General features: G+C 34.0%; 1 protein-coding gene across 2 annotated transcripts in view; it reads right to left on the reverse strand.

Moving 5' to 3' along the window:
• The window catches only part of SLIT2 (slit guidance ligand 2), a 236,730-nt gene that overhangs the window by 50,710 nt on the left and 171,506 nt on the right, over positions 1–14,514 (reverse strand). For both annotated transcript variants that reach the window (XM_026052373.1, XM_026052374.1), the window contains exons 10-16: positions 13,150–13,221; positions 12,561–12,632; positions 11,969–12,040; positions 9,899–10,042; positions 9,601–9,764; positions 5,155–5,305; positions 795–869 (exon numbers count right to left, since the gene is read on the reverse strand). In XM_026052373.1, coding sequence (XP_025908158.1) covers positions 795–869; positions 5,155–5,305; positions 9,601–9,764; positions 9,899–10,042; positions 11,969–12,040; positions 12,561–12,632; positions 13,150–13,221 — 750 coding nt within the window. The remainder of the gene's footprint in view (positions 1–794; positions 870–5,154; positions 5,306–9,600; positions 9,765–9,898; positions 10,043–11,968; positions 12,041–12,560; positions 12,633–13,149; positions 13,222–14,514) is intronic.

Below are 14,514 nucleotides of genomic sequence, written 5' to 3' on the forward strand. Positions count from 1 at the left end.
TGCCAACAAGGATCTGGACAAGGCTACCAAGGAGTTTATGTAACAGCATTGCTCCCTTTAGGACAGTGATTTTATTGGTCACTCATAAGGTATACTGATTTTTTACAAGTGTTAATAGCTTGTACTTGTAAAGTTACTTTTTCAAGTTTCTAACATTTGTAGTAAACAACTACATTCAAAAAGCAATTATTCCTTTTCATTAAACTGATCTATTTTTATTTCACTTGCTAGATGCCATTACTAATGCTTATGTTGAATCTTGAATTTGAGTAGAAAGCCATTAATACAACTAAATGATTTGTCTTTGTTGTCTGGAATGCTTTTTACAATTAAAAAAATCCCTCTTTGTAGGTTTATTTTTACTTATGCAAGATTATAAACTCCTCTTAGAACATGAACTGTGTATATGGATTTATGTGTGTGAGCTATCAAGCCATTTTTTCCTTTCAATCATTTAATTTAGATTTTTCCTGCATTTATGGACAGTTTAATGGAGCAAAAAATTGAAGGCATCTCCTGAAAGGGCTGAAAGAGGCAAAGCTGCAAGCTCAGGGAGTAGCGGTGGAAGCTACAAAAACTGGTTGGCAGCACTGGTGGACATGGTGAGTGCTTAGTCCTGCAGAGAGGAGCTCTCACCTCCATTCTACCCCAGAGATTAATTTGAACCCATTCTTGATTGCCAACTAGAACACACTAACTCTTTTTAGAGATGAGGACTCACAGAGGTGGCAAAACATGATGGTGAGGAACTAACATGCTACATGGCTAGAGCAGGGCAAAGAGGCTGAACTTACATTTTACGCAGCTGAGGAAGCTTCTTAAAGATTCCAGTAGCTTCCAGGACTGAAAATTCATTGTTATTGAGTCGCCTAGAAGAAACGTCAGCAAAATCAGAAAATGAAACAAAACCAAAGAAACAAACAAAACCACCAGTCACTGGTACAGAATGCTCCAAAACATAAACTATTCAGTAGATAAATAACAATTTCGTATATCCTGACATTTCTATTTCTGGTACTTCCTGTGCATGAACACTCTCATTAATTAAAGCCAGGCATACATAACACTAACAGAATCAAAACCAGGACTAAAACACAAACAAACCCAACAAAAACCAAAAACACAGAATGAAAAAATGAGAAATACAACTAAAATTACACTAAAATACAAAAAGAGTTTTAAAATTTTCATTTTGATGTAAGAAAATCAAAATGTAGGTAGGGAATGATTCCATGGCAACTTATAATAAATACCTTTAAATACATATAATCCACTGAAGATTGTTTTACTATTCTTTAAAGGATATCAGATGGGGTCTGCCAGACATTTCAAGGTGCTCACAAAATACTACTGACAAGACCAAAATAATTGCTTTATGCTCAGTGCTTCTTTTGAGTAGGGATTGAAAGACATTGCCCAGGTCTTCCCAAGACTCAAAAACATTCCATGATTACTGTTCAGACCACTATACCTAGCACATACCTAGTATTAGAGAAAGCATCAAATGCTGCTTTGTACCAGTACAAGAAGCTATACAGTGAGCAACAGATATTCGCCAGAAAAAAAATTATGGATATTGATCTCCCCTGCCCTGGTACAAAGCTGTTCTAGCACCAACTACCTTTACCAGCTGCTAGTCAAGGTTCATCTAACTTTCAAAAATGTGTCCTGTCCAGTGCTCTATTTACTTTCTTTAAAGAGCGCACACACAAATTATAAGTCTTAGACTCTTTTATGTGTTTTAATGGCCTCATTTTATTAAAGCAGGGAGTCTGTTTAGCTTTTATTTAGCCCCCTATAGGAAGTAAGCCAAAGAGATTACTGACAGGATCATCATGAAATAGAATTCACCATAATGCTAAATCAAAAATTACCTTGCAATAAGAAAAGATTAAAAAAAAAAAAAAAGCTAGAAAATAAAAGCAAGCTGCTTGTTCATCTGTCCTTCCTGCTTGCATTCAATAATCGTCAGAAGGGAAATTAAGGCTGTAAATCTGAAAGTATGATAGTACAACAGTTTCAGTGGGCAGCCAAACTGAGAGAAGATGGGAAGAGCTTTTGGATCCATGTGAAACATTTGCATGAAGTATAAAACTCCTGAGTGACACAGGAAATGAATTTCAAAAAATGTTACAGCCTCAGAAAAGCAGCTAGTTGATATAGTGTGATCTTCAGTGGGATCACATCAATGCATTTTTGGATGGTGTCAATTAACAGAGCTGCATAATCCTTGTAAATAATATTTTTCCTTAGTCTAATACTGATATTACAGAATACTTTTAAAAATTGCCCATGTGATTTGACGTTTTTTGATTATTTGGTAAGTCATTGCACACTCCCTGTAAGGGGAAGGAAAAAAAAAAAGTAGTATGGCTTGAATATGTATTGTCATTATTAAAACTGTAACACAGATCACATCTCCTCTCTGATTGTGCCTATATGGTAATGCCATATAAGCGTTATATCTGTATATCAACAGTGGTGACAGGGGGAAAATGTAGCAAACAAAATAACACAAGGATTACAAGCTGCATGTTTGGAGTTACAGAAAAGTGAACTCATAGTATTCCTATGGTGGGAGCTAAACAGTTATTTTATATCTAGCCTTGTTAAATATTTATGCCAGACATTTTCATTCTATTATCATGGTAAGTGATAGCACATACACATAAGAATTAAAATTATTGCAGATAATTGGAAAATTAGCACATGTAATAGCATTTTTCTTCTGGATCTTCATATTTCTGGTGAAGATAAATACTGACAATTGTTACTTGTCAATGTGTCACTGGATCATTAAAAGAATCTCCAAAATTCCTGTATCTGGTTTATTCAAAATAAAATATCGTCATACCATTATCAAAGCAGAAAAACAAACAGTGCAGCAGTTGATGATCATGTCCAAATGCTCTGCTTTTCAGAGCGTTTGCACAACATCTGGAGATCCGCTTTCTCTGATGCCTTTTCTTGTTTTTTTAACATGACATCTAAGTTATTTGCACATTTTGTTACAATAGGTGACTGTTCCTAGAAAGCTATGCACCACCGTGATATCCTATAGCTTCATTCTTTTGATGACTATTTTGTTACAATCTGTTATTTTAATATTTAATAACATTGCAAATAAGCGGAATATATATAGAAATTAAATTGTTTTAATTTCTCCTAGAGATCTTGGTTTGAAAGATTTGTAAAATGTTTCTCTGATTTTGTAATATACTGTTATACTATGCAAAATATTTTATTTTGGAGACACTTTTACAGATTTGTGCTTTATTTCAAACAATTCAATGGTAGACTTCACAAATTTGACTTTTTTTCTGAAGGATTTTGTCTTCCTGTTCACTGTTAGGGAGACATTAATGCCATTTACCTCTTAAAACTATCTCTGATTCAAATTTGACAGGTAAAAGAAAAAGGCTGTTTGCTCTTCTGGTATACACCAAAAATGCTGTGAACTGGAAATTACAGAGTAGATTGAGAAACAGACTGTAAAGTCTCATGAGGAGCTAGAAGGTCAATGCATGAAGGAGGAGGAATAATAAGAAGAAAGAAGAGAGAACATTAGGGCTGTTGAGTGCATTCAATCACTCAGGCTTCATGTTTTTCAAAATTTATGAAGTGTTGAAGAAGATGCAAAGGTGAACTGACTACCAGGATATAGTTCTCTAGTTATCAGATCTAAATAAAACGTCTAATACTTTCCTGAAAGAAAACACATCAGCTAACTCAACTAAACAAGACCATATCCCAATGCATGCATTTAAGAGTATGTAGGTCTTCTTATACAGTATCATCTAGCAATCAGGAATTTCCCAGTTAGTGCATATCCAAAAAGCCTTTGTAGAGAGAAATCTTGTATTTGTTTAGAGCAAACAGAATTAAAAATGGATCCTGCTAAGAAAAAATAAAATGCATTTCAGCAACTCCATTTCTCCTCTCTTGGTTCACTAATTATGACTTTTACAGCCATCACTTTATATTCTCCTCCTACAGTTTAACCTGCTATCAATTCAAACAAATTTCTTTCTTCATTTGAAATATTGTTCTCTAGAAATATACTGCTTTATACACATTTGAGGTGTATTTTCTGTTTTTCTGTGAATATCCCTAAATGCCAAAATTCTCTCCTTTCTCTTCTCTTTCTTTTGGTTCTTCACCCTCTATATTGTACATGAAAAAATACAAATAAATAGTTCTCCAGGATCTCCTGCTATCCAAAACTGTGTATCAGACTTTTTTTCTCTGTCACCACTTCATGAATGGTAAATAAGCATTTTAAACATGCCCAAAAGCTAGGCTTTGCTTTTCCCTCTTCTGAATTCATCGTTGCTCTGAACATCACCAGAATTGCTGCTCAGGTCTGTAATCAGAATATAATTGAATTTAACTCTTTGTCACAGCTCAAAGACTGACAGAAATCCCCAAGTCTATTTACAGAGTATTTGGATGACAAATTCCTTTTCTGTCCAGACATTCAAGATCTTCAATCACAGTCTCATTATTTCATGCCTTCACAGCCTTATATCTATCTCTTAAGAGCATTTGCTATACTGTTGTTCATCTCACCTCTGTGGGTCACATCTTTGATCACAGTTCCTCTGTCTCTAATTTTCGTTCTGGCTGTCCCTCTTTTCTCCTCCTCAACATTCTGTTTTGCTCTTTATGGTAAGTCTACTAGGAAAAACAGCTATTTCCTCTTGCCTCCTCCCCGCATCTCTGCACTTCCTTCCACGTTGTTTCTTGCACATGGGAAAGACCTGTAAAGCTGTCCTAATTTTATCTTTCTTTCAATCCCTCCTTGAAGACTAGTTTAGCTGTAATGCGTACAAATCGTTCCCATATGGCACTTATTAAGCAATTAACAATCTGTGACTTCTTTTCCGCTTGTCTGTTCACTTATCACTCCGTATCATTATCTCATCTTAAACCAACTCTTGTTCGTCTGCTTTATCTTTCTCTGTTCTCCCATTTGACATGTATAATGTGAGCTTCGCAAAAGAAGGATCAATTCTGTTTTGATTAATACCTAAGTAGTGCACCTTAAGACAGAGTCTAGGTTACTAATGGGGTGTCTTATTTGCTTTTTTAGTTTTTCATTTTTTTCATTTTTTTTCTACAAGCAAATAATGCTTTCTTATGGATTCAACTTACAACTCTGCTGTGTACTGAGGAATGTGATCAGGAATTTTGTTGAGTTTCTGATTGGAGCAGTCCACCGTGGTCCCTTCACAGCGACATTTTTCCGGGCAAGCCAGATCTGCAAAGCAGTCTCCACTTAATTTGGATCGGTAATCTTCAGTGCCTGCAGAAGAGGCAAGTCAAAATAGAGATACTGAGTCAAAAAGTGTAAGGTTTTTTCTCTTGTGAGAAGGCTGAAAAGATGTCTGCAATTCAGATAACGGGTGGGCAACTTGGGAAATGTACGATAAACTCTGTGATACTGAACAGACACAAGGGCTTCAAGAGAGGGTTAAATATAGGGGCTTAAGATATGCTGGAAAAAGAAACTGTGACCAACTTCACATAACAGGATAACATTAACTTGAGCTTTTCACAGCTGTACTTTCTGCTGATTTTGTTGTCAGCCAATCTAGCCTTGTTTGTAGCTAATTAAATGCCACTAATTCTTTTAGAATTTATTTTGTCTGCATCATGAATAAATAGATCCTGGATGCCACCTTTTCTTTTTCTCTTGTTACAAATTTTTATTGTTGACTGGACTTCATTAACCTCTGTGATTTTTTTATAGTCCCGACCCTCCACATCATCTCAAACACGTAAGATTGAAAGCCCTATTTTCAGCTTTAATTTAAAAAATGTGTGATCCTGACTTAAGCCTCAGCAGCTTGCCATGCTGTAGAAAGCTGCGTGACGTTCCATGGTGCTTGACAGAACCATGTTTTACTCATACCTCACAACCACATGGTTAGATCAAGCACAACAGAAAATCTCGCTAAATTATCATAACTGCATCCATTAGGCCAAGGATAAGAGCAAGGGAAAAGAGGAAGGAGTAGGAAAAAGTTACAGAAGCACCTGAAGTTTAATACTTGCTTACATGACATGGCATTCTGATTACTGAATGTCCAGTGCCACAGTAACAGTATTACTGCCACAGATCAAATAAAATGTACAGTTAAAAAAAAAAAAAAAAAAAAAAAAAGAACCACATTGAGAGTTTCCTCCACCATTTCCCAGAGTCAGTCAAAGAAAATGTTCTAAACATATCAGGTGAAAACATCCAATAAGGAATTGAGGGTGGGTGACAAAGAAAACAAATAGAAGCCAAAAGGACCTGCAGGTTCTTCTCGGACAAAGGTGAAAACACTGAGACTAGTAGAAGGTGCGTCAGGGCTGGGAAGTACATTGTGATTTAGTTCAGACACTGAATTTTACTTACAGCCAAAATGGTGAACTCCTGCAAAAGTAAAGATAGCCAAGAAGGAAAGAAAGACAGAGTAATCCCAATTAAGACAAAAACATGAACTAAGCTCTTGTGTTTTCCACTCTATCGTGATTAAAGGATGCTATTGAGGCGCACCATCTTTAGTAGAGAGAAAGAACAATTAATTTTAAGTGGCATAAAAAAACTGAAAAAATGATTGAGGTTAATTATATAATTTCTTACAGGATGATAACACACTTCCTATGAATTATTATTTAATTATTTTAAATATGTTATTTAAAGAACTATTATTCTCCTTTGAAAATATACATACATGCTATGCCACTCAAAATAAGGAATAAATCAAAGAAATAGTATCTTAAAAGAAAGGGAAAAATGTCCTAATTCTTGTATATTATCTAGCTTTTGCAAAAGTCTAAGTAACACATGATATAACCACTTAGAATATTTCTGTAAGTTTGCAGAGAAACTTCTTTTTTTTTTTTTTTCAAATTCATGATTTAGTACTTGCATAACCCTTAGTCTTCTAAATGACTACATGGAAATTCTATTAGGGTTTCCTAGTGTCTGTGATCAACATAGCCCAGGGACAGATTTCAAATGTAAAACAAATTGATATTTGATTAAAAAAAAAAAGAAAAAAAATTAATATTTTTTACAGTATTTACTTTAGTGCAGAGAAATATTTTAAGCACTTTTTAATACCCATGAGTAAGGTCACAAATACATTGCTTTCTTCCTGGGTCCAAAACAAATCACTTTTGTTAGCTTAGAGTAAACCACTAAAATATTCAGGGCCAAATCTTTAACAACTAAATTTAGTGCAGTATCTCCCCACTACCTTGTAGAAAGGGACCGCACACAAGCTACATTTCAAGATCTAGATTCTGCACACTTTTTGAGAAATTTAGTTCTTTTTCTTCTTTTTGTAGGAATACCACTTTTTTAAAAGGGAAAGTAAACCTAAACTGCATGTGTGGCCATATTATAAACAGGGAGTGAAGACATCTGTTGGCAAGAAAACACTTCTAGCTGAGAGACAAAAGTTATGCTGGCAAGGTTGAGGAGAAGTCACTCTGTGGTAGGAATACAGCTGTTCTACTCATTAAGGAATTGAGTGACACTACAGGTCTGAGAAACGGAATCTCCCTCTGGTTTATTCTGCTCTTTTAAAAATACAAAACAAAACAAAGTTTTGTGGCTGCCAATGCTGGAAAATTATTGCTTCTTTTTGTCTGTTCTTCATATTCAAACTACCATATTAGTATGAAGGCATGGAAAACTTCATGGGATTGCTGCAAATTTAAGTGACACATCGCACAGCATTAGGAGAAGAGCTGTTAAACATACCAGCTTAAAAGACAAGAGACCAAATCAATAAATTAGTACTTTAAACACTGCAGAATGACAATATACCTATCGTACTTGAAAGAACAAGTGCACTGGTGTCATAATCAAATATTGTAGATATTTTCCTAGACATTAAACTATGATAGAAAAACTTGCAGAGCACATACTGTAAATCATCAATAGAATCATTATGCCCTTGTTTGTTTTACCAGTCATTTATTTATAATCTGTTAGGATCATAATGTAAGTGCTTCATATTTTTTTCTATGAAGAAAACAGTGCACACAGCTGACAAGCAAGGTAAAGTAAGAGAAGAACCACATCTCAAAGAGCTAGGGCCAACATCAGTAATTCTTTTGGAAAATATCAGAGTTATCATATCTTAACGTGGTGTGTAAATTGCTTTTTAACCCTAATTCTTAAATCATTTTTTCTTTAATGGAAAACATTTCTGATTCATCGGACAAATCTGATCATAGAAAGTCTTCAATGAATAATATCAGCTTTCTTTTCTAAGCATATATTGTGATTTAACAGACATAAGAAGGGAGAGCAAGCAACAGTTGCAGATATTCAAGAGTAAATTACTGGCGTAGAGAAGACAAGAAAATGCTCATTTGTAAAGATTTTTTTTTTTTTTTTGAGTTGTACTAGCTCTTTGACAGTGGTATGGCATCCTGTGTTTAAAAGCAGCTCAGAAGCTACATTTTAAAAACAGTTAGTAAGTGGCACAGAAGGCAAGGTACAAGGTAAGCAAACGTGTCAATTGAAATAGGAAATAGCAGGTGCAATCTTCTAAATGATTTAAATAAAAGTATCATTTTGGTAGGTTGTGTGCAAATTTTCGAGACAAAAAAAGTAAATGGAGCTGCATGCTAAGCTCCTATATTCAGAAAACAGAACTACAAGTGATCTACAAAGGAAATCTATGTCTAGCTACAGATATTCACTGCTGTTAATACACATGCACCAGTTTCCTACAAGCTATAACAAATTTTGCTTTTGGGAGGGAAAGGAAGGAGTATCTGCAGTTAGTCAATCTTACTGCAGAGCCAAACCTACCTGGAATGAAATACTGTTCTTTAGCTAAATAAAGAGAAAAAAAAATAGAAGATGCACCTGAATGTCAGCAAGCAAAGAATGAGTTTTATTAGATTAAGTATGGACTACAATTAACTACAGATAATTTAGTGAAACAAAAATGTGTATTCACAACAAGAGCTGATAAACAACAAAGTGTGAATAGTCATAAACGTATCCGGAACATAGATAACAAACAGGTCTCATCTGGTATTTGCACTTGAGACTGAATAAATTGTAGAATGTGAAATGCACCTGGAACAGCTGGATACCATATGACAAAAGTTAGGATTTAGAGAAATGTAAGTAGGAAATGGAATAAGATTAGAGAAAGCAAATGGTAAATTTCAGTATGAGGTAAGCTCCCTGCATAAAATGAGTATGTCGTGTTTCCATATTTAGCTGGAGATTTTTAGATCTTTCACGTACTGCAGAGTCTTGTGGAAATTTTACAAAATGATTTATGTTGGTGATACTTGTAGCAAATAACATTAGCATTTCATTCTGAAGTATTATATATTACATTTCTTTTGTTAGATTTAATGCTACTCAGAAATAGTGCCAAACGTGTTAACTATAGTTATGTTCCGTGATCCAATAGTCTACGACTGCCATGATTCCTCCCTCCAACAGAAGGATTTAAAAAGATTTTGCAACATTTAATAACTCCATAGAGAGCCAGCTGCCTTCATTAGAACATCTATATCCACTGGTTTTTTTTGCCAATAAAAGAAAAATAGCAGCTGAACGAAGAAAATTACCTGAGCAGCGGAATTTCTTGCTTTTGATCTGGCCGATCCTTTTGTTTGCCAGACGGCGGGGGCTGGTGCAACGGGCACCGCTGGTCTCGATGGGGTTTGAATGGAGATAATCCGCCAGCCACTTCAGATGGCAGTCACAGATAAATGGGTTCTGAGCCAAATGCCTTACGATAAAGGGAAAAAAAAAAAGATAATTTCACACATTATTTGCCTTGAGTCTCTGTGGCTCCTGCTACTTTCTGTAAATCACAGCACATGAAGTTATTCTAAATAAAACTGTAAACAAGAGCATACTTACAAAGTCTGAATGGCACGGAGGGGTGAAAAGGTGCCTTTTGCAATGGTTTGAAGCTTGTTATCATACAACGAAAGAAGATTCAGGTTGTGCAGATCTTGAAAAGCATCAACTCGCAGGCAATTGATCTTGTTGGCATTTAACAACCTTTTTAATAAAGACAGTTACAAAATTAAGAGAATTTGTTCAGTGTCACAGGAGCTTCATTCAGCATTTTTCACGGATAATTCTTTGCACTCATTTGTAACCAGAACAAGAGATGTAGTAACAAATCTTAATTTGCAGTGACACAAGACATTTTAGTGAATTGAAATACCTTATTTAGGTGCCCTGAAATAAATCTGAAATATCTAAACCTTGAAGTTGAGATGCACATGTCTGTTCAGCTAAAATCACATTTCTGGTGTGTGTTGGTAGAACATACGTGTGTGGTATTTGTCTGTGCAAAGAAACAATCTTAAAAAATCAAATGTCTGCACAGAAAACTAGCTCCTTTTGCCAAAAAATAAACAAACAAAAAAAAGATTCGAACACTGTGTTCATTAGCTGGAAGAGATGTGCAGTGGCACTTTTTAATTATATGTTACTAATCAGCATGCTGCCACATTAACAGAATTGTAGTAAAAACTGGTGGCATGGACTATATCCAAATCTGTCTTGGATCCCTTTTTTTCTGCGTCTTCAAAGGAAACCTCCCAAACTTCTCAAATTAAAACAAACAAACCAATTCCTTTATGCTTTTAAAATCAAAGAGAAAATAATTACATCATTTAACTGATTGGAGTCTTCTGACCAAATATATTGATTTTTTCCCCCCAGTTTCAGTCAGATACAATTGTGCATTTGAAAAATAATGCTTTGATATAGTTTCAAAATAGATTCAACATAGTTTGAAATGCGAGCTGAAGTAGATCATTTTAAGATATTGAAAAATATTATCCTGGCAAAATAGACCAAAATATATTGTGGGTTTTTTTTTAACAAAGGAAAAAAGAGAAGTTTGAAGAAGTCTCTTGGATTTTTGTTTTTTTAGAAAGATGCTATTGTAACTAAATTCTCTCTAAAAGAATACAGGAAAGCATACCACTTCCTTCCTGCACAGCTACGGTGCTAGTCCACGGCAAAAAGAAAACAAATATAATCCTCTAGGTGGTGCTAGAACTTACATTTTTCTTTTATTAAAACAATTTTACCAGATTTTTCAATGAGTTGTTAATAAAAGACATTTTGACAATCGCTCTGCTATAAAATCTGGACATCAAATGCTTCTAAGTGTGTGGGCAGAAGTTATTTACAGAATTCACAGTCTTTAAATAACAAGTCAATGATTCTGGGACAATTTCTTCCAAAAATGCCACCAATGTTTTATGGCCTATATAGTATAACTACTGCACAGCCTTTTCTGCTAAATTTTTTACAACATTTGATAAACATGTCTATGTCCACGACATTCCTCTTTACTCTGAGTATGAAAATCAAATAGAAATGGTTTATAAGACTACACATGGGAATTCCAGACCTATCAGAAGAAAGTGCAGCTGGACTTAAGAGCCAAGTGAGTCTAAGCATTACATGCAGAACAGTCTCAGAAAATATTAAAGTCATAAGTGAAACTGTACTGCAATTCTTGATCTTATATAGGTTGCAACTTAAAAATACAATGACATAGCATTCCCACTACATATTTCCTCTGTATAACACATCCAGATATTTCTGCCACGGTTCCCACAGCACTTAATATATGCTACTTAGTGCTTACAGAAAAGAAATGTGCTGTATCTCACAATTTTATAAAACATTTGTAAGATAATGTTTTCTTTTTACTCATTTTAGGCTGAGATGTGAATAGAGATATGATCAAATTTGTGGACAAATGGCTGGCCTACAGCAATCTTGACTCTTTTGGCTATAACAAACACACACTTACACACACTTTTAATTGTATTCTTACACACACTTTTAATTATATTCTGATCTTGTCTACAGGATTTCCTGCCAGTTCTTCTCCAGCTATATATCTTTCATCAAGTTTCCCTTTCCCAGTTATTCTACAATAGAATAAAAAATACTCACAGCAACTGCAAGGAGAAAAGTCCTTCAAAGAGGCCCTTTGGAAGTTCTGTAATTTTATTGCCATAGAGGACACTATAACAGAAAATAATAAAGCAAACAAAGCTACTATTTTGAAAGGCGTACACTTTGAGATTTTGAGTGTAAGAAAGAAAGAAAATTCCCTATTACTGAATGATTTTAAGAAAAACAACTTGCTATTTGCAGCATTGTGGTTGTTCTGTCCAGTAGCAAGACCCCCCGATTTTCCATGGAGGTGTGGCGCAAAAAGCTCAGTGTAGAGTCAGTACCACACTGTTTATAGCCTTACCAAGGGACATAATAAATGGGCTACTCTTTTATAAAAATAATTCGCTAGGGAGTTGGTTTTGTTCAGCTATTTTCTATGAATATGCTTGCAAGAAGACATTTATTTTTAGGGTACAGCTGGGATACAATATTTACTTATCATTGTGACTTCCTGAAACTACTTTTATAGCTTTCAAAATGAAATCAAATAAAATTTTGTAGAGACCCCCAAATTCAACATCATTTGAATATAATAAAAGAATATGCAAAAGTTTGCTCTGTTTTCATATAGCAGACTGATACGTACAGGGAGTTGAGTGAACGTAAACCCTGGAAAGCATCTGGAGCTGCTTCAGAGATCTGGTTATTGCTCAGGTCACTAAAAAAAAAATGCAATTTCATTCAATTATTTCAAGCTATTTCAAAGTAAAAACTATGAAAATAATACGTAGTTACAACTAGACATGGAGGGGAAAGAGAAACACTGAAATAAAATTCATAGTTAAATATGAACTGAATATTCTTGAAAAATTGCCTGAAATATTTACTTTTGTTAAAGTATATTATTATACTTATTGTTGAAATATGCTTTATAAGGAATTATTTGTTTGCTGAGGTCACAGGAATATGGAGGCTCAAAGATATGGTAAAATGACAGTACCACATCCACATTAATTGCCTCTTTGAAGTTCATTGTAGTCATATATTGCTTTATGATAACAAACCATAATGACTAATTTGAAAAAAATAGTGTCTTAAGAATTTACATATTAGTTAATCTTCCAGCAATCAAACTTTCTTAAGTACTCATACATTGATGGAAGTTACTTTGTATTACCTTATTTTGCTTAATATAGGGATTTTTTTCAATTTAAATGCAACTTTTGTGTACTTACATTCTTCGAAGCTTTTTATATGGTGAGAAAGCTCCAGGAGGTATGACCTTGATTGAATTTTGTTCTAACCGTCTGCAGAAAAATAACAGTAGCATTAAAAATAAAAAAGCCAAAGAGTAGCCTAGAGAATACACCAGAAAAGTCAATCTTTAACAAACAAACAAAAAAACTATTTTTACTTTCTATTTTAGTATAATTTTGTCTTGAGATACAAAGCCATTTCATTCTAGTTTTCATTAAAATATCAGTCTGATTATGGGAACATAATCTGTAGATTTTACCTGTAGATTGTTATTTATGTTATAAAGCACTATCTCCTTTTGTATATAAAGAAAAAATATTTTCAGAACACATAGAATTTCTGCAATTAAAATTCTTGAGTTAGAAGTGTCATTAAAAATAAATTTGAATTCGTGTTTACTCCCAATTTATGATTCATATACAGCGATCTTTACAGTAAGTTTTATTTAGAAATTTTAAGGTCTTCTGTGAGTTAATCATTCAAATATGTAAACCATAAGAAAGCAGAGAGGAATGTTCCTATAGACAAAAAACATATGTTGCTACTTCAGCAAGGCAAATGTCTTGTTGCACAATAAGACTTCTAGCTTCTTTAAGCAAATCCTTTATCTACAAATTTAGGCTATGTTAATGGTCATAATTGCTTTATTTGTATAGTGTACGTGACTGAAACTTGCCACATTGCAAAGTGTAAACTTACCTGAGAAATAATTTTCCAAGAATTTTTAAAAGTTTCAGAGCTTTGCATATGGGAAATCTACGTGCAAGTGTAGATGATATAGAATTATGGCCCATTTGCCAACAAGTCAAAAGAGATTCGATAATGAATATATTTAATAATAATCAATATAATAAATAATTAATAAAAATCAATAATGAATACAATACAGCAGATAGTATAACAGCAGTTCTGACGGTGTAGAATATCCTATTACATAAACATAACAGAAACTATTTAATATAAATAACAGAAAAACAAGATATTATTCAAATATATGTACTATGCTTAGCTAGCAAGCTCTTAATTTCTTTTTTTTTCTCTTTTATATGCAAGTATCAATTCTTACTCTGATCTGTGCATATGACAATGCTAAAAGTCTTTTTCATGCAGCCAATGGAAATTCTCTAGAATTTATTGCTCTATTAGAAATTACAGAGACACCCACTCAGAATTTTAGTCAGAAAGTGTAGATGCAGCAATATCATTCTAGTTTTCTTCCTTTCACCTTCACTCTGTTAACCCTGTGTGTGCAGGTGTTACAGCTAATAAATTATGTATTAATTCTGGCTAAAATTTTCCAAAAAATAATCCAACAATAAATACTTCTTTTAGTAAAGATTCTT

Source organism: Nothoprocta perdicaria, unplaced genomic scaffold, assembly GCF_003342845.1.
Source record: "Nothoprocta perdicaria isolate Ctin4 unplaced genomic scaffold, notPer1 scaffold_88, whole genome shotgun sequence".
Lineage (NCBI taxonomy): Eukaryota > Metazoa > Chordata > Aves > Tinamiformes > Tinamidae > Nothoprocta > Nothoprocta perdicaria.